Consider the following 21,516-nt stretch of genomic DNA (forward strand, 5'->3'; position numbering starts at 1 on the left):
GATGCCTTCATAATGCACTTTCAATATATGTGATGGGGGACAAAATCCACAGTCCCCATGCTGTGCAAATAAGCATTTAAAAGTTTATTTTTATGCAAATTAGTAAAAATCAAGTCAATATTTTTCAAAGTTATGATCTTTTTAGTGCTAAATTCCCTTTTTGCAATGGTTATTTTCTGCAGCTGAGCCCAAAAACTGTCCATTGTGACACAAAGAGAGAATTTTTAACTAAAAACATTGACACTGTGGAAGATGTCCACTTTATTTGACTTAACCCAGACAGCTGAATCCTCATATTATCTTCAAATAAACTTAAATGTCAGACTTGACTGCTGTTTTAAGAAAAAATTGTGAAGTGATCCTTTAAAAAAGGGCAACGCCACTGATTTCACATAGTTCAGGAGTACATCTCAGTCTCTGAAAAACAATTGTACGATATCTTTTGTAGCTCTGGTGGAAACTTTCCAAAACTTGGGAAAAAATAACCAGGAATTCATCTCAGCTTGGGTTTGAAGACTACAATTTCTTTTAACAGAAAGCTTGCGTTATAAACTGCGTGTGCATAATGGGAAAATGTTGCTTCCAGTGTGCTTCGATCTCCTAACCCTAACCCAAATTGGTGAAATACTAAAAATACTGGAGTACTCCTTTAAATAACTCAGGGCTCTTTCACCTGCAATTCCCGATGTCCTAAAAACCTTGAGGGGAGACTTAAAGTGGCTGCACATATATCTTGAACACAGACAGAGATTCAACCCGTTAGACATACTGTACATCTAATTTTGTCCAGGAAACCAAAAAAAAGTTCACAAATTTAAAAAAGACACACATGAAACTGCAGCATGGAACTTAAAAGAAAATGACAATTATTGTTGTTTTTTTCCCCCTCCAAGCTGGTACAATTTCAATTTGTGATGGTTCTGATCTTTTTCCAGCTCAAAAAACAGCAGCCCACAATTAATTTTTAGTGACATGATGTAACTTATAAAACAATTAAACCGTGTCGAGCTGCATGTCTGTCTGTCTGTGACCTGATAAAAATGAAACAATGGTTCAAACAGATTTAGGTTGCTGTCTGCTAGATCTCTTTGAGCTGGCACCACACACACACACACACACACAGCCCTGATTTCTCTCCAAACCAAACACCACCACTGTACAGATGTGTTGATTGTCACAGCAGAGGGTCAGGGGGATAAATGTATACTGCTTATAGTGTTGGTGATAGTGAGGGATGTGCACACACAGTCGATACACATGTTCAACTTACAAAAACATGCAGATTTGCACGTGCACACACACACACACACACACACGCAAGCGCACACACACATACACACACAGTTGCACAGTAATCCAGTGAGCATTTGGGACAGATTAGATAAAATGTCATTGCGGGACACTCACTTGAGCTTTAAACATTTTACTTAGAAAGGCACAAACTATGATTTCCTGGTAAATTATTTTGATGTAAGAAATAAAAGTTGAAAGACATATCCCACCCACCCCCATCCTCCCCTCCCCCATGTAAATCAACATTTCTCGGCCATAACTCAGATATAAGCGTTGTGAGGACTCTTCCTAGATCAGTCTTTATTAAGTTGTTTTCTTAATTGTTAATTTCAAACCTAAAGTTACCACTGTAATTGTTTTCTTTTTTTTTCCAAAAGTGCAATAATAATAATAAGAGAGCTTAATATCTGTTTCTCTCAATCTTCCACAGTACCTGAGGCCAGTGACTGTGCTACAAAGTCCACGTTGACAGACAAAAAGAAAGCCAGAGTGAGGAGAGAAAAAAAAAAAAAAAAAAAAAATCAACTCCAGAAACACTACAACATAAAAACAAGTTTTCAATGCAGGGATTCGAAAAAACTGAGGATTCAATTACAAAAAAAGAAAAAAAAAAACAGAAAAAAAAAGAAAAGAAAAAAATACATAAAAATCCTCCAGGTTCTTGTTTTATAGATGAAATGCTTCCTGTGTCTCTCAGATTGAACATCAGCATAGTTCACCTTTTCCTCTTTACCCTTGATCCCAAAACACACACCAAAAGAAAAAAAGAAAAGAAAAATAAACATTTTTTCCTAAAGGAGCAGATTTCTTTCACTCGAACCACTGACGGTTCCCCCTGATCAACAGCTGACTGTTGGAACAATACGCGCTCTTTATGGAATCTAGGATACAACAACTGTTTCAAACAGCATCTTTTTTTCATATTCACGCCACGGTATTCGAGTTTCATTGTTACAGCTTTTTTTAACTTTTTCTCAAGCCCCCCGTTGTAATGCAGGTACTTTATTTTAATTTTTTTTGTTGTCCGTAAAGGAATCAAGAGTCTGTTGTGTAGTCGGTAGGACCGCAACATTCCTTTAGACTCGCCAGTAGCCGGGGAGCACTGAGAACGAGAAAGAGAGCGAGAGAGAGAGGGAGAGAGAGAGAGCGAGCGAGGTACAGAGTGACAGGGGAAATAAAGTGAGAAGGGGTAAAGAGGTGAAGGGGGGAAGCTGGACAGAGATAGGAACAGGGGGGTGGGGTCGGGGGGGGGGGGGGGGTCTGTGTAGTTGCTTCCATTTAAAACTTGACAGTGACCACAATGTTTCAAGTTCTCTCCATTCTCTTCTTTCACTTGTGCCTCTGGAGGGCTTTCCTCTTTCTCCTTTTGAAGAAACAACAGCACCTGCAGGCAAACGAGGGAGACACTTCAGAAACTTTACAAGAAACACATCTGTACAAATGAGACATCAGAATATCAACAGATCCAGATCCTGGTTCACTACGATAACAAATCTCTTATCAAACCCTTTGTTCTCTGTTCTCGCCTTTTCTTTAAGCAAAGATCTGAGAACAAAACGTTCATGAAGCAGGATTCTCATTTTTTTTCTGGTTATAATATCGATCTCTGGTGGCAGATTATATCAGCTGCAGACAGCTAAAGTGAAGCTTTTGGTTTCTGTCAGGAAATGTGCTCTCTGCTCTTTGTGGCTAGTGTCTGTATATTTTTAACACCACTCTATGTCCATGTTTTTGTAATTCAACAAAACCAACAGAGTCACGACTTTTACCCCTATGAAATGATCCAGCTGATTGTGTCAGGAGTATCGCACAGTTAAGCTTTTATCAATATCATGTCAAGATTTTAGGCAAAATAATAGTTCTGATCTCCAGTATTTGGAACAAGTAAATCGTAAATCGTAAAAGTAAAACCTTTCTCATGTATCAGATATGTTTGTTATTCTGTTTATCTCATTTTTAAAACTGAAGCATTTCTTTCCTCTCAGCCAATAGAAGTTTTGATAATTTACAAAAGTTCAAAGCTAAAAACAATAAAATCCGATAAGAGACTGAAGAGGAATGTGATTTGCTTCAGATTCTAAAAATCGACCCTTTATCAAAGTGCCACAGGAAAGGTTCACAAACAGTTTTTTTATGTGACAGGACAGCTGTTTCGTACTTGGTTTCGTCAGCCACTTCAACCTCGGTGGGAGCGGTGATGGGAGCGTTGGAGTGTCCAGCTGTGGGATCATCAGTGTTCAGCTCGCCATTCGTTGAGCTCATCACCTGTACAAAAGGACACCAGAGTGCTCACACACACGATCTGAGCCACTGCTTGCAGGGTGGAGATGAACATTCACATAAAAAAACATATATAACCTTCATTATGTCTGATTATCAGCACTCTCTGATAAGGAGAGCAGTTTAGTACATACATGACCTGAAACGCCCCAACTAAAGCAACTTCATTGAATTTTAAAAGCTGCAATTCTATTAGTCAACACTGGGTGGCATATTTGAGCCACAACATTAACAATGTAGGCCTCTAACTTCAGGAGACACACAAATGGCCATTTGACATCATGTACATAAGGGAAATACTAGATTGCTCTTCCATCATTTTAATAAACCAACAAACTCTTTTAATCTACTTCATAAAATAAAGATTTCATGTATTTTTTCTAATAATTTAAGAATCCTCGTGGCTGCTAGATGGCCCTTCCTGTGAGCATCTTATTAGCAGATGAGGCGAATGAAGCAGTGTGAGCAAACATAGCCGACACGCTGGGATTCAAACAGTCTGATGCAAACACACAGAGGGGGGTCAGACTGAGCACCTTACAGGCAGCCGGCGTGAAGTCAGCGTGAGGGGAAATGGGAAAGACATACACAGAGCTACGTGGCTTCATGCATTAGCCATCAGAGCAGCAGCAGCAGCAGCAGCAGCAGTAGCAGCAAGTACCTGAACAGAGCCCCCCAGCCGCTCAGCTGTGAGGTGCGACCCCAGAGTCTCCTTATTGGTCACGGGAGTGGGCTGAGACTCACTTCCTTTCGGCTCAGGCGACTTGACGCAAAAAGCAAAAAGGGGTTGAGGAAGGCAGGTGGTCGTGAAGTAGGTGAGGAGGTGGGGATGGGATGGGGTGAGGGGAGGGGAGGGGAGGGGGAGAGGTGATGTGATGTGGCGGGGGAGGGTAGAGGTGTGGAGGAGGAGGGACAAGGAGTGAATAAAAACAAAAAACAAAACAAAAAAGAAACAAAACAAAAAAATTATAGAAGACATCTCCCAAGCAGAAGCAGGCTTGTTAAGACAAACTATGTTAATAGAGGAGAGTAGAGGGAAGCAAAAATTCATGTGAAGCAACAGATCAACACACTAACAAAAGTCATGCAGGAGTAAAAGAAAAACAGCCTTGATCACCTCAACTAGAACTGCAGATAAAAGAACAACACAGGTGAATATCTAAGAGACCGAGTATTTGGATAACACCTGATCTGTAACAGTACACATCGAGTATGGGGTAAGTACATTTTAATTTGCTGAATTTAAAAGTTAAAAAGGTTTCTTATCAGTCCAATAAACAAAACCTTTAACTATTTCCATATTGTTTGATGCGGCCGACAGTTAAAGGTTTTTTGGTTTTTCTTTTTACAGTCAGGGGCAACGTGCATGAAGCTGAAGGTGTGGCTTTGTGAGCTTCAGACTGTAGCGTGTTATAAACGAGCCAATCAAGTTAAACGGGGAGCAGTAAAGAGAGGCTAGAGTCCACAGTAATAAGTCAATCATAAAATCTAACGCAGGCCATATCTGGACTTACAGGGAACAATGAGTCATCAAGTTCAAAGACATGATTTGTGTTTATCAGAAATATCTCAGTTGTTTTTATATTAGCTCGTTATTTAACCTACTATTAAAACTGTCATAAAAAACAAGGCTCGGATAAGCATGCCAATGAAAGGAATATAAAAAAATAAGAAAAAAAGAGAAAGAAAAAGTCTACACTTTGTCACACACTAAGCATAGAGGCTTGTCATTACTGGTATGAACAATGCAATTTGCATTTTCAACTCATGCATGCAATGACTGGAGCTTAGAGTGGCAAGGTGTGAGCCAGAAATGGTGCTTTGTGTCACAGCTGGAGCAGCAGAGATGCCTCATGACTGTTCAGTTTAATTCACTTTTAAAAAAGGCATCAAATCTCTGCACACTTTCTGGAAAAATGACGTCACCACCAAGCAGACTGTAGACAGGAACGAGGGGGGGTTTGAAGGAGAAGCTGAACTAGAACTGAACGGCAGCCATTTTCTCCAGGAAGTTGCTTAGAGTTGTACTGAACAGAAGTCCAGCAGAGGAACTTGAATGACAAAATTGGTCGGTCGGTCGGTCGTTTGATAGATGGGTGTGGGTGTGGTGTGATAACGCTGATGACCTCACCTGGTTTTTGGTCTGCTGTTGTGCTTTGTCTCTGCTGCTGGGCTGCACAGGCGTGTCACTGGGGATAGGACCTATTGGTGTGGGCTGCGGGATAAACACAAGATTTCGGTTAAAGGAAATAAAAGGAAGAAAACTGAAGTGTTTGAATTAAAATGAAGAATGCGTCACCCACAATATTAGCTATTTTAAATCAGTTTTAATCCAGAAGCAACTGCATCAAGAGGGACTCACAAGTGATTTGCCGACCCAGTCGTATTCATAGTCAAAGACGTAGCCGTTCCTGTCAAACAGATCAGTGAAGAGCTTCCTCAAGTAGTCGTAATCAGGCTTCTCAAAGAAGTCCAGCCTCCTCACATAGCGCAGGTAGGTGGCCATCTCTTCTGTAGCAAAAGGGAAGGTATTCAAGTCAAATTAGACATCTGGTTGGCTAATAAAGAAATTAAAAAAAAAAAAAAAAAAAATGGAAACTGTTTGGTTCTACTGACCAGGGAAGCTTTCACAAAGCACTTCAATCGGTGTCGCTCGTTTGGTGTCCCCAATTTTCTGATACCTCTCCTTCAAAGTGTCCGCCTAGAGGTGGAAGACGAAAAATACATATTAATCTCAAAATGTGTGCTAATACATGGCTGGGAGCAGTGTGAATGAATAGTTGTTATATTCAAATGTGTTGCACATTAGGCATTCAACTAGTAAATCATCTGGTAAGTTATTCTCAACTCTTGAATCATTACACAGCTTAGTGTACCTCAGCTTTAAATTTGCACCCTGTGGCAAGAAAAATGGAAACTCGTGTTTTGAGAGCTGAAATAGTGAGTCAATTAATCAATTAGTCGATCAACAGAAAAGTCATCACCAATTTATTTAAGGATTGATTTCAAGCAAAATATCAACAACACTGAGGCAAATTCCTTATATGAGCAGACCTACTTGGCAATAAACCTGAATCTGGTCTTGACGCTCGCTGTCATGTTACAGAGAACTGGTTTTGGCCTGGCTGAGCCACCCGACATCGCCCACAATCAAACAACCCCACACATCCCTCTACCACGAGCTTCCTCCCACCTAGCAAATGTTCAGATGTGTTGCTTGTCTTCTCGTCTTATTCTATGTAAACCTTTGATATCGCCTCCTACAAGAGTGCCCTGCAACCTTGCGCTGCTCTAGCTTGCTCTCCTTCCATCTGTAATGTGTGAGAGTCTCGATGAACTCTTCTCGTGCAAAGCGTAGTATGTGTGGAAGGGGATTTTTCTTTGTGGCAATTTATTCAAATGAAAGAAAGCCCTGTTTCCTCTACGGGATGAATTTTTCATTTTTCTAGTTAGTGTCTGGATCAGATTGAAAGCACCTGTGGATGCTGTCATGAGGAAGACAGCCTTATCAATCATTATACCACGACCACTCAGGATTCTTTACTGTGATTGGCTGGCAGGTGAAATTTTAAGTTGATGAATGAGTTTGTTTAGGATGTCATAGCAGACATTATGGAAAACTTACTGTTTTATGTGTGGAAATCCTATTTTAAAATCAAAGTTTAAAACTCTTGTAACCTGAGACCAGCCATACTTGTGAAAGCCTTTTACTGCTATCAGCTGTTCTACTGCAAGCAGCAGGAAATGACAAATGGCGTAGGGTAATGTTAGCAAGTGGTCACAGCATAAATGAGATAATACTCTGTGCGGTGTAATCTGCACTTGCTGTTGGGTGACAAAGTAAAGACACACACTTCCATATTACAAAGTGGGTAAAAGATTTTTAGTTTTCTTTATAAGTAACTGAAGGAAAACTAAAATAAATACAGAAATCAGTTTCTCAGAGGTACACAAGTCTGCTGCAGGTTGCCATGTGTTGTCTTTTATATCTGGACACTTAATGATCGGGCATTATCACTTCATTTCAAGCCAGTCCTGAGAAACTGCAACAAATTAAACAATCAAAAGGTATCTAAATAGTTTTGTGTTGGGTGGCAAAAGACACACACTACAAACTAGGGTGATACATTTTTAGTTTTCTTAGTAAGTAAAAGTAAAAGGATGAATAAAATAAATACAGAACTCTGTTTCTCAGAGGGAACCAGTCTGCTGCAGGTCTGGACACTATCTGGACACACTTGAGCTGACATGAGCCACAGATGATTTCGAGCTAATCCTACGAAACTGCAGCAACTTAATAAGGCGTCTAAATAGCTTGTGTTTCTGCGTGGGACTGAGGTGGCTTCTTTTCAGCTGTCACAAATTTCAGGTTCAACAAATAAAACAGAAAAACATCAACAGGGGGACCTTGAAATGTCGCCAGTGTGAGCGGATGGTGTTTTTCCAAACAAGGGAGTAAACATCGGGCTTTCTGTCCCTGAAGTTAATTTAGATGAGAGGTGTGAAGAGCTGCTGTAGTGAGGAGTGCAGCAGGAAAAAGGTAAGTCTCTATACTACTCATATGGGGCACTGCAGGAGTGATGATGTATGTGCCAACATGTTGATGATGTTCAATAACGCACTCCAGTACCTTTAGGCCCTGCCACGGGAGGCTGCCTCGGAGGAAGTACATGAACATGTGACCCAGTGCTTCCAAATCATCCCTTCTGCTTTGCTCTGAAATAGACAAGAGGAATAAAAACAGGAAATCTATGAGAAACATGTTCACAGCTTTACAATAATAAGAGGTAAATGGACAACAGGAAATGTAGAAGAATGAAGAATTACAATACTGTAATGTTAAATAAAAAGTTATGCATATTCTTCAGTAATTCTAATCTAAGTTAAAATGAACCACGTATGAAAAGACTATGATTCACGTTCATGAAGAGCAAACAGTCCACAGGTTTTCATTCCAACAATAAACCCACTTATGGACACCCCTTAAAGTTTAGAGGGGAACTAATCAGTGAAATCACCTCCTGAAGTGAGCACTCAGGATGAAAACATGCAGACTTGGCTTATCATTGATAAAGTTGACTATTATTTTTCTCCATTCAAAGTTTCGTCAATAAAATGTCAGTAAATAGTACAAAACTTCCTGTTATAATTATCTGAAGTCTAAGGTTAAGTATTCAAATGTTCATTTCATCCAATCAAAATATTTAGGTTACTTAAATTAATGTATGACAAAGAAAAGCATAAAATCTTCAAACCAGATCAGTTCTGGCATATTTTGCTTTAAAAAGTGACTAAAATGATTATTTAATTATGAAAATTGTTGCCAATTAACCCTCCTGTTCCTGTTCCTCTTTCCATTGACCATGCATTTTTTGTCGCCGAGGGTCAAAGCTGTGTCTGGTTTGGCTGTTTATAAAGCTTGAGGTATAAATTATCACCAAATTCTGTGTTGGACCTTTTTAGCCAACTTCAATCTAATTTATTACCACAGGTTTTACATATGTTTTTAGAAATTATGGTCAGTAGGCCTCATTTAAATGAAATTATACTTCATATTAAGAGGAGGGTTAATATTCAGGTTTATTAACTAATTTTGAGCTCTATGTGACACACAGTTGGTCCCTCCTACCATAGAGGGGAAAACCAGCAAAGACGATTTAAAATACCTCCAAAATTAAGGTACACACAGGAGAAGTCTTAATGATTTATGTAAGGGAGATATGGAAAATGGAAACATGCCGACACAGTTACAGCTGATCACAGGAAACACTTTTACAGTAACTTCAAATGGTTAAGCAAATAACTGTATGCAAAGTCAGCTTAGTGCTATTTGAGTACAACGCTGTGTAGACACCTGTAAGCAAAACATTTAAGCCTCCACAAAACTGAACTTCATGCAATGCTTGCTCATGCAAATTACCCCCCCCCTCCCAATAAAAGGGAGCAATCACAACCCTGTTCTCGACTCTCTCACCTTTTCCCAGGTGTGTGTTGATGCTCATGTATCGTGCCGTTCCAGTCAAACTCTTGTGCTCCCGGTAGGGGATGTGTTTTTTGGTCTCGGGGTCTATGTATTCTTTGGCCAGACCAAAGTCGATGATGTGGATGGTGTGCTGCCTCTTGCTTCCTGGCCGCCCAACCAGGAAGTTTTCTGGTTTCACATCTCTGTATATCAGACTCTTGGTGTGGACGTACTCCATCCGTGTAATCTGGACAAGCAGGTAAACAGATCAGAGTTAGAATCACTCATTCATCCAGACAGTATTATCTGCTTTTTCTGTGTATTTGTTTATTTTGGGGTTTTTTTTGTTATCCTGCAATCACTCCAAACCTGATGCTTTCACCTATCTTTGCACACTGCACCCAGCATTCCCATCAATATTAAAAAACACTTTCAAAGTTGCACTACATTGTCAGTAAAGCCCCTGCGAGCTTGTCTAAACATTTCTCATCTTCTGTCCTCCTCCGGGACTCACCAGCTGTATGGCTATCATGAGGACGGTCTTGAGGGAGAAGGTGCGGTCGCAGAGGTCAAACAGGTCCTCTAGACTGGGTCCGAGCAGCTCCAGCACCATGGCATTGTATTTCCCGCAAGGGCCAAAGTAGTACACCTGTGGGATTCCCTCTGCGTGATGACACAAACAAAGAAAACAGACTTTGTTAAATCAAGCAGCTAAATGAATCTTACAGAATAATAACATTAGCTCTTTAATGGGCACTTTTATTTCAGCAGAGGTTTATGTACTGACACTTGTGATATATTTTAGATTTACTGCAGTGTTTTACTACAGTGATGACGTGGAAACACAAACAAGCTCTTGAGCATTTCATGACATGAAATGTGGCCAGTACATTATTTCTCAACCTTTTATTACCTAAGCTCCAGTTTCTACTGTCTCATCTCTGCGTCATATAAACTAAAACTGATAAAAGAAACTGATTTCACTGGTATTAACCGTGTTGTACAAGAATTAAAATACTCCCTCTTAGGACACAGTGATACAACACTTAGTGCAGAGTCGTGTGAAACGTGCTTCGTGCTCTGAGCTGAATTATCAGTCTGGTTTGTTGACAGGAACAAAAGTGTGGGAGGAGTCCACTCTCGACGACACAAGAGCAGCAGTGATGGACTACAGTTGAGCACGCTTCCCTCAACAGGTCTGTCAGAAACAGAGGTGGCTTATGGTTTCTGTTTCTCTAAAGCAGGCATAAAAAGAAAGTGACGGTGAGCAGCACACTTGTCAGGAGCCATTATTACCTTGTGCTGCTTGAAACCACCACACCCAGTGAGTGATAATATGTGTGACTTCTGAAGAATGTGAATGAATCAACCTGACAGTGGGCAAACTGGAGCATAGGAATACACTGTGTCCCTTCTGATTAAACAATACACATACATTAAGTAAAATATTATTAAAACTTCTAAAAGAAAAATTACATTACAATGATTTATAAGTGTGTAACAAAAGGCTTCACAACCTGCTGCGGCCTGTGAGGAACCAGCATTGCATTTCACAAACACTCTTGAATAACATGCAACAGCTTGCTTGGGGAAAAAAAGAAAGAAAGAAAGAAAAAAAAAAGATAATGTCATGTAAGAAATGCTACGTCGACACTAAAGTCATTTTTCTGGTATTTTTTCAGCCCTTCCCTGTTGCAGTTAAAGTGGCTTTTTTATGTCTCTCGTGGATTTTTTTTGGGCTGATATTCATTTCAGACAGAAACAAAAAAAAAAGCGCCACCTTTGGGTCCCAGATTACTTGATCAGGTTAGTCTGGTTGTGTCACTAGTCAGCCAGCCAGCTGTCTCAAGACCTTTGAATTTCTCTGTGGTGCCAAAGGCATAGTATCCACACGGTGGCCATCTCCCTTAAAAAAAACCCCAAGCTTAAGATACCACGTAAACGTTGCTCCCACAGCAGGCGTAGCAGCGCTGATATGTCGTGTGAGTTTAAAGAGAGAGAGTCTGAGTCAGTGAGATAAAGATCAAAAAAAGGAAATAGATTTCAGATGATGAGAAACCACATTTGTACTCATTTGACAGAAAAATGAATAAACGCAAGACGGAGATGAAGATAGTTAGGGATTCAGTGCTTTTTTCGTCTGCTTGTCATAGGGCGGAGAGTTTAGTTACAGTGTGATTTTATTTTCCTAAACAACCCTCAATCACACACACACACACACACACACACACACACACACACACACACACACACACACACACACACACACACACACACACACACACACACACACACACACACACACACACACACACCTATCTGCACTTTAGTCTCCAGGATTTTCCTGGTAATGATGTCCATGACAGATGAGGCGGTGACAAGAGATCACTGGGAGGCTGACTCATCAAAGCTTGGCCCAAATCTAGAGGGCATTCAAAGCACAGTCATCACAAAAGGATGGCACACAGTGTATTATGATCTTGTGAGCGTGAGCAAACAGCTGGTGGTAAAAAGCCCATTTATGAGGTGGTTTCTAAGATAAAGTTTAAAGCAACATTATGCAACTTTTTTTTACCTAAAAAAAAAAAAAAAACTGCTTCAGAATCAGTTTGATGCTACACGAACTTGTAAAAGGAATAACGGCGCCTCTTTTACTCCCACTCTGCACCCTGAATGCCTGCTGCTTTGCGCCTTTGGTTGAGTGGGTACAATCCACCCATGACAAAATAGTAGTTACCTGGATGTAACTCCATTTCCTGCTGCTGCCACTTCACATTAAAAGCTTTTCACTGAAACTTAAATTATGTTGAAATGAAATGTAAGTTACAATCGCGTTAGCATAGCTTCATTAGCAGCGATAGTTTCAGACATATGTGGATCAGCAGATCAGTCAGAAACACTACATAGAGGAAAAGTACAAGCAGAGTGATGATGTTTGATGAAGAGCAACAAAAAACTAGCACATAATCCAACTCACCTAAACTACTTATTTTACCTTGCAGTGAAGGTTCACACTACTTCAACGTGAGGGATCACTGTGTGAAGAGGATCATACTTCAACACTGCCTCACTGTGCTTCTGGCTGACATTATTTCCGTGATTGTCAACATCTGAAGCCACAGCTGCTGTGTGCTAAAATGTTGTCGCTAACACTGATTGACGTACGTTACAATCCGCATCATCTTCACACAGCGCACAAATTAACAGTCCGCTGGCTACTAGTACGGATCTTAGATTTGTTGATGATGACTGATGAGATAATAAGTGATTGTAATTCACTGAAGGGCTCGTCAGGCGAGTCAGCTGTCGCTTATTAACTGAAGATCCATCCGCATATACTGGGAAATGTCTTCATCAGCTGGAAGCGATCAGGAAAAGGATTTCTGCAGATTCTTAGATGTAGAATGAAAACATTCAGTCACATTTTACAGATTTCTATCAGCAGAATTAAACACACCAGCGTCCTGTAGTTACCACGTGTGGCAGCAGAGGCTGCTGTTACAGAGTCAGGCTTTAATGTAACGTGATATAACCGACAGCCAATAATAGCTCTGTGAAATAGGATTTGGGAGATGTTATCTTAACTGTCACCAAAACCACCCCACAACAACAAAACAAATAGCAGAATTACTCTGCCATGCTACAAATTTTCTCTGTAACAGGAAGCAGTTTGCGGCTCTGAAGCAACAAAATGACGAGGCATGACTGGCAATTTTGTTTCCTTCATAAGCTAAAAAGGCCAAAAGATTCCATCGGAGATACAATAAAGCAAACGTAATCACCTCTGTTAAAAGGCTAAATGTCTGTAATTTTAACAGTTACATATGGTCATATTAAAGAAAAAAATCAAAACAGTACAACTGTTCAGCAACATGGGGGAAACTCTCTCTCACTGCGAGCCGACCGGTCGGTGGTGCTCTGACCCCTGCTGTCTTGACAATTTTAGACAATCCAGCCTATTGTATCCGCAGGAGGGCCCCCCTCTCAGGCCACATCGTGGCAGCTCAAGACAATGTTGCCCTACAATAAAATGTCAGCGCTGAGGGCCAGAGACGAGAGGGCTGGAGGAGAGAGGAAGATGGCCAGAGAGATGAGGAGAGGAGAGGGAATGCGTATTAAAAATTTAGATCATGGAGTATGCTGAGAAGGACGAAGACGAGGAGGAGGAAGAGGAGGAGGAGGAGGAGAAGAAGTGGCTTCCATTAAGGCCTGGCGCTCTGGAGAGGTTCTCACAAGGCTGAAATGTGATCAGCGCTCAGGCTCGTGCAGACAGCCTCGAGCTGCAAAAACCAACACAAGAAAAAAAAAAAAGAAATCCTGCGAAACGCCCCAAAGAGCTGAAGCGTGGTGGAGAAACAACAAAACTGTTAAACTATCAATATCACCGAGATCTGATATCCCGTGTTGATTTGTTTTCTCTGAGTTTCTTTGATGAATGTACATGTTCAAAACCACTAACGACCAGGCTAAATTGGGTTATTTACGAGATTGATTGGACTGTTTGTTTTTAACATTAGTCATGATGGAAAAGTTGTTGTCATTCTATCACACCACGCAGTGGTTTATATAAAAAGGCAGAGTTGGCCTAATTTGTCTTCCAACGTTGCCGCGACTGCAGCGTGACTACCAGACATACGAGCAAACATCAGGATGTGGATGCTGATTCATACATCGTTTAGCCCTGGGATATAACGTAGATTTAAATTGACCAACACTTAGTCTAGCCACCATAGACAGCACATAAGCTTTACAAAGTGCCATGTTTATTATATGATGGTTTGTTAGTATGATGTAGCTTCAGTTTTACCCCTGCATTGTTAAAAAGGGTAATCCCTTTGATGATAGCAATGAACATGCAAGGGTCAAATGTGTCGATGAGGTTTAGTCGAAGTAGGTTTTTTTTGTGTGGACCCAGCATAAAATGTCTCCTTTTAATCCATGTTGAGAGAATATATTAGAGGATTATGGAAAAAATGTCTAAGTGGTGTAACCATAAAAACTTTGTACAAAATAATTAAACTTGCTTAAAAACGCTAATTCTAAATAAAACACCACATCAACTAGTTTGGCATAATATTAGATTATAACTTTTAATTAAATAAAGGTAATGGAAAACAACAAAAACGCTAATGTACATTTTAACAAACCTGATGCTGCTTTTAAGATGATTTTTTAAAAGATATTTTTGAATTGCTCATCTTGCCAACCCTTATTTGTCACTGACCCATAAACAGAACTTATAATTTTCTGTACATTTATGCACATGCATTGTATAAGAAGTATATGATTTGCATGATATGGTTTGAATACTGTAGATCCTGTCTCACTAACACAGTACATGATGCCATCAGAAGCCTGGACGGGGCTCATAAATATTCACGGGTATGTGGACACACATCACCATTTAATCATTTTCAGGACCAGGCATCCTTGTATGTGACACTAATCACACTAATCTTGCATGTCCATGATGGTGTGAACCAAGTCCGCCTGTGAAATATTAATAGAGAGCCGGTCCATAAAAACTGGGCGTCATTTTCCAACAGTGGTGACGTGCCTGAAGACTAGGCCAAAGAGCCACAGCTTCACTACTACAAGAACTGCTATTAACGCCAGCACATTTAAAGTGTTTCATGACTGTCAATCATTTAACTCAGTAACAATGAACAACAACATTTTATTAAATACATATGTGCACAAGTGGACCTCATGAATTTTTTGTCCTAACCAATAATGTCAAAATCTTTAATCCTGACTGATAAATATTACTCCAACACAAAGTGTTCAATAAAGAACATCTGAATTATTTGTTAGAAAAAGAAAATATTGTAAATGTTCTTGCAATCGTTAAAATGACTCAAATAGATTTAAATAACACTTTTTATAGTTTCTATTATTCCATTCCACTGCTGGAAGTTTTGAGTTATGTTTGTTTGACAGATTGCTGCGGGTGAAATTAGCCGTTTGTTCCTCCAGACTGTGGTGGCAGAGTTCGGGGGGAGATATCCTCACAGCTACAGGGCCGAATTTGTGGCTAACTTTACATGCCTCAGTACATACACAGATGTTGGTAAATAAAATTACACTAAATTTGAACTTATTCCTGTATTTCTGCAACATTTGAGTGATCTGTGACTGTGATAGACACACATAGTTGACAACACTGTTTAAAAGTATTTCTAAGGGGTAGGTGGCAGGCTGTGTGTAATTAATTTATCCAACACGCTGATGTGGCTGAATTAGGTCAATTTGTCTGCAACCTTTCATTTAATTCTTCTACTACAAAGCACGACGTGTAGACGAGGACTGAGGGACAAACAACTGAATATTCACCAAATTGGTAAACTGGAAAGCAGCGTTCTCAACAGCTGGGCAGTGTTCAGGACAGGAGAGAATTAACAGTGTATAGATAAGCTCCTCCTGGGCGTTAAGCGCCCAGTAGTCCACACTGTGACATACTTGAGGCTCTTGGGTTGCGCAGGACTAACAGGGTCACATGTCCCCATTTAGCCAAGTAGACAACATAAGTAGATTTAATCTATCGCCTTGATTCCTCCCATGCTAGACAGTCAAGTGAGCCCTCCTGTCATATCACCATGTAGTGGCCGATCATCCACTGGAGACGAGGCCTCTCTGCTCATGCTGTAGTCCCAAATTTTTTTATTTTTTTTTTAGAGTGGAGCCACTGAAAGTGTCTCTGGCTCAGCCAAAGGATTATGTCTGATCTCAACCTCAGTAAAACTGCGTCACAGAACAAATATATTATGAATCAGCATTTAGCCGAATCCTCTGTCATTTACGTTGGCTAAAAACTGTTTTTTGGCCATTTAAAGTGCTTTATTTTACAGACTTAATATTCTGACTCTTGTTCAAAATATCACGCAAGCTGTAAAAGACTGAATCACAGTAGGAGGGAATCTGACATCTGTCTTTAATTGTGGTATTGATTTCCACACACACAGTGTCAGTCACACTTTGGTGACATTACATGGCACAACACACCACATGCTGTGTATGAAAATGTTTAGACTTTCTGATGATGTCAAGACACAGTCAGAGCTGCTTCATCCAACTAAAACAGACCGTATCACAAACCAAAGAAACACAATGTATGTGTTTATGTTTCTCTTTTTAAAGACAGAAATACTTTGTAATAATAAGCAGAGGTCAACATGACATCAACAGCACTGTATGACAATTACAGTACAGGATGTGCAAAAAACATGTCCTGCTTGTATGGCTTCGTATCATAGGAGACAGTGTTTATGTTCCTATAGGAATATTACAGGAGTATTGGAGGGATTTTCCACTCTGTAAATACATACCGCCCGTGGATTCTCTGCACCGTGATCCTGTCTAGTCAAGGCTCTGCTCCTGAATATGCTATTCAGTATGTTCATATTATTGTTTCATAATCTAACCAATTTCAGTATGAAACTCAGAGTGGCAGAGCTGACTCACATTAGTCTGGTAGATGGTGTTGACTCATATCTGTAAAAGCTGTGCAGTGGCAATCATAACAAAAACCATGTAAAGAGCAGCATTGATGCTTCAGAGCGTATTTGAAAACACTATAAAGACTATATGAAAGCCTACCTGTGCATATAGTCTCTAGTTCTGTGTAAAGGTTAGGAAATTGTTTATATACTGGCTGCTCCTCAGCCAATAAAAGAGAAGCTGATAGCCATCCGTGGTCTCAAAGGAAGAAGGGATGGTTAGGATGTGTTTAATGCACCAGAACAAAACGACAGAAGGCAGAAAAAGACAAGCCTGGTCTGGACGAAAGATCTACTAAAAATCACATAAAATTAAAAGCTACTGCCAACTTGTATGTGTGGGCATACATCACATAAAATTAGCTCACATCAGAGTGACTGATTAAAAAAAAAAAAAAAAAAAAAAGATAGGCCACACCCTGTTAGTAATGCATGTTTCAGTTTCCCCTCCGCTCTCTGCAGGCAGTGCTCAGTCAATCAGGGAGGCAGAGGATCCTGTGGCTGAGGAAGCCATCCACGTAGACACACCATTAAGGCCCAACTGCTCGTAGAGGGCCAACTATAAATAGTCAAGGACTGCCCTAATGCCCCATCTCCTTATCAACAGTGGAGAGCTTTTGCTGTGGCACAAGGAGCCAGGAAGCTGGCACGTGTCGCTAAATTAGACCGAGACAAACACACACACACACAGATGAGGGAGTATCACTGCACCGACAGGACTGGGGCACTTCTAAAAGTATAACACGCACAAAAATATCTGTGAGCCTTCTCACATAAAAGTACAAATATAACATGAGTTTTCACATATGCTGATACAGTAAATGCTATTTAAATAGTAGGTACTGATGCTTACAAACTAAACTTATTCCACACTAGTGCTGGGTGGTGTGACCAAAAACTTTTATCACTATTTTTTTTAAGATTCTGGCAGTTTCACAGTATCACTGATTTTTTTTAAAAACATGAACATGACTGGACCTTTATCAAGGTTTATAGTAGCTTCTTCTACTGTCAGGAGGACATAAAATATTTTTTAAAAAGTCATATATATATACACTGAAGGCTTTTATTATTATAGGGTATAGGGTTGCAAAAGTATACATGAAGGAATCAGAAAGCCTGAAACAGTTGTAGACTGTAAACAATTTTTATTATGGAAACTGCAATGTAATAAAAAGAGAACTAAATAAATACATATGCCAACAACTTTAACAAGGCTTCCTTCTGAAAACAAGATATTTTAAAGATAGTTGGATAAACAATAGAAACTGTATTACTGTAAAGTATTCGAAAGACATATTTCTCACACACTCTATTGCACAAGTAAGAAACAAGCCTTATATTAATTCACATTTTTATCCTTCAAGCCAAGTATTAAAATGGCTGTTGCTCGGTCCAATTTCACTCAGTTCTCAGTTTATCAAATAGAACATTACAATTTTTTATTTGCATTAATGTTATCCTTCAAGGTACAGTATTCTCTAAATAAATAAGAAACAATCCACATTTAAACTCACAGTAATAATATTCTGTAATGTCAACATCTTGGTACATAGGACACATTTTGAACATTACCTGCACAAATCACCCTCACAAATACAAGCTTTGGTAATCACAGGTCGTAGAGACATTACAAATATTGTTCCAGGAAAATCAGCCTGTCCACAGCATCTGGTTCCAGTGTGGAGCCTGCAGCAGGTGACAATGTTCCCACCGAGGCTGAACACTCTGTCAGACTGTGGCGCTGATGGCAGGAATACAGATCTACTTCCTGGCTCTTGTTGGCATTTCCACCACTCAAAAGGGGTCGGTGTCACTGTCGACCTCCAGAGTCCGCAGGTTGCATCTCAGTTCCATTTTCATAGAGTCCTCATCTGAGGGAGCGGCTGCACTGCTTTTTGAGAAAACTTGCCAAAGGCTTTTCACCTCGGGATCGGCCTCTGCTATTACAGTCCCGAGAGAGCTGATGAAGTGTCGGTGGTATCGGCCTGTTGCTCTGTCAGCAGTGATTCGATCTCGTCTAGCGCTCTAGCTTTGAAGTCATCCACCTTTTCATTCTTGATGAGGCAGTTTTGAAGCGGGGATCAAGAACATCTGTGGCAGGAGTACTGTTCATTCAAGTAGGTTAAAATAGTTTTCTTCATGTCTTTCATCAGTCGAGTGTCATTTTCCTCCCCCTGCGACTATGGTTTCATTGAAGAGTACTGGCTTGAGGTATGAGATGCTAACATAGCGTTCACCAGACGAGGCATCTGTGAACTCCTGAAGTGGGCTCAACACCTTGTTTACTGCCCCCTAGCACACATGTCCTGTTGGCTGGGAACCAAGTGCCTTGTTTCCTTGTCTGCTTTCGACACCTGATTTATGGCTCTCTTTTGCTCAATCAGTATTTGGATCATCTTTTGTTGCGATCCCCGTCTACTAGGTATCGTGAGCCGGTGTGTTGGCGAGCCCAGTTCAGCCTGAGCAATGTCCACATCCCTCTTCCTTTTCCAGAAGACCGAGAAGGCACCAATAATTTAAAAATACCATATATAATAATCTTTCACATTTCTTTGTGTAAAAACTATGAACACAATGTCTACTACATGCCATTCAAGTCTTTTCCCATCTCCAAAAGGACAGTCTTAACAATGTTGGTCCTACAGTACGTTGTTAGGGCCACCTGCTTCTCTTCCTCCAGTCCACAGGAATCAAGTGCCTCTCTCAAGCTTTGTGTAATTATTTCTCTGATGTGGTCATCCAGGAAACACAACGGTGGTTGTGCAACACCCAGTCAAAACGGATGAAGTGCACCATTATTGCTGAGGTATGGGTACGCTGTGGGTCTGTTGTTGTAGAAAAGTGAGCGAACAACCTGCTGTGGTGTTGTTCATATAATATTGGGATTCAGTATTTAAATCATGGCTCTGAACCCGTCTTCTTCTCGACTCTGCAGCGGGATCACGTCCATGCACCGGTGGATTGTTACTGCGTTTGTAATGTTGCTCAACCACTCGTTTTTCCTGTTATAAATGTTATGTGCCTCGAGCAAATGCCTCTGCAAAGATCTGACCCTTTGACGTTACCCTTTCACTGACGCTACTGACTGACGGCTTGAAGTGTAATGACTGTGATTACATACACTCTTTGTATTTGGAGTAAGTTGCTAATGTTATCACCACTAGCAACAATAGTGGCTCAACAACAATAGCAATACAGTGTTTTAGTATAAGGATTTTTTGTTTTGTTTTCCGTATATAATATCAGTAATATGATATGATCAGTGACTTCCTGTTTGCAAAAATACACAATAAAAGAAATGACATAAGACAATAATAAGCAAGCGATGATAAGATAGACAACACTGATAAAAGTTACAGTTACAGAGTTGCACTTTGAACTGATTTGACGGAGGATAAATACATTTACAACTGATTAACTAACTATGAGATAAAAGGCTTCTTTAAACACACACGAACAGCAAATCTCATCTTCTCTAAGTTCAAGAACCTCCGAGTAGTGTTTAAATGTTGGGGCGGGAGGGGTGGCTTCCTTCCAATTTAATAGGATTAATCTTCTTACCAACAGAGAAGTGTATGCAGTACATTTTGATCGGCTGTTTGGTAGAGGGTTATCTTCAGGTTGAATACCAATAAAAGCTGTGATGGGTTTGGATTCAATATGTTTCACACATATTTAGTAAAAACACTTAACATGACACTCCAGAGACTCGAGAGTTTGGGACAGGAACTAAAATGTGTGAGCATGTGGCTCATGAGTATTAAAATCCATCACATGAAGCATCCACTGATGACAAACATATACATCTAAAACTGATTTAACAGCAGACACTGCTCCTCTCTTGACCACAAGCTCTTCTGGTGCATCTCCGGTCTCTCTTTCTTCATCCTCATCTTCATCTCTCTTTTCTGTTCTTGAATGTAATGTAGTGACGGAGCCTCTCCCAGCTGTTGACTACTATGTTACCAGGCTAGCTACTCAGTTGTACACAGAATGCCAGTCAGTGGTGTCATTTTGTAAATATGTAATTATTAGGGCTAAATATAGTTTTGCCCTGTTACAGAAAGTTAGTTGTGGATTCTTAATTGCTGTTGTGTTATAAAATTATAACTGTAAGAGGAAGAAGGTTTAATGGTTCAATCCACTCTACACAGCTTGCCTTGACCATAGAGCACTTCACAGTGAAAAACATTAAATATTTTGTTGCCTATTGAAGAGTTACAGCAGTTCTTCGAGCTCTGCAGTAGTACGGCAGTGTATGAAAAATGTGTATGATACGGGAAGCGATAAACCAGCCCAGCACTATTTCGCACGCAAGCCTCAATAGACTTAGTACGAAGCAACTTTTACGAGAATACACTGTAAATCCCAAATCTTACAACTGGAAACTTCCTGCTGCAGAGTGACAGCGTGGGACAAATGTCACCTACAGCACAGGTCTAGTGGGCGCAGTAGAGAGGAAAATATCAGGGTACTGTAGAG

General features: G+C 40.2%; 1 protein-coding gene across 4 annotated transcripts in view; it reads right to left on the reverse strand.

Moving 5' to 3' along the window:
• Positions 1 to 690: 690 nt before the first annotated feature.
• The window catches only part of csnk1g2b (casein kinase 1, gamma 2b), a 41,055-nt gene continuing 20,229 nt past the window's right edge, over positions 691 to 21,516 (reverse strand). For 2 of the 4 annotated variants that reach the window (XM_053322634.1, XM_053322635.1), the window contains exons 4-11: positions 10,050 to 10,198; positions 9,548 to 9,782; positions 8,204 to 8,289; positions 6,190 to 6,274; positions 5,936 to 6,084; positions 5,705 to 5,788; positions 3,452 to 3,558; positions 691 to 2,677 (exon numbers count right to left, since the gene is read on the reverse strand). In XM_053322634.1, coding sequence (XP_053178609.1) covers positions 2,623 to 2,677; positions 3,452 to 3,558; positions 5,705 to 5,788; positions 5,936 to 6,084; positions 6,190 to 6,274; positions 8,204 to 8,289; positions 9,548 to 9,782; positions 10,050 to 10,198 — 950 coding nt within the window. In that variant the 3' untranslated portion in view covers positions 691 to 2,622. Of the gene's footprint in view, positions 2,678 to 3,451; positions 3,559 to 4,234; positions 4,337 to 5,704; positions 5,789 to 5,935; positions 6,085 to 6,189; positions 6,275 to 8,203; positions 8,290 to 9,547; positions 9,783 to 10,049; positions 10,199 to 21,516 lie in introns of all 4 variants that reach the window. The other 2 variants (XM_053322637.1, XM_053322636.1) reach the window with 2 other exon arrangements.

This window comes from Scomber japonicus, chromosome 7 (genome assembly GCF_027409825.1).
Source record: "Scomber japonicus isolate fScoJap1 chromosome 7, fScoJap1.pri, whole genome shotgun sequence".
Classification (NCBI taxonomy): Eukaryota; Metazoa; Chordata; class Actinopteri; order Scombriformes; family Scombridae; genus Scomber; species Scomber japonicus.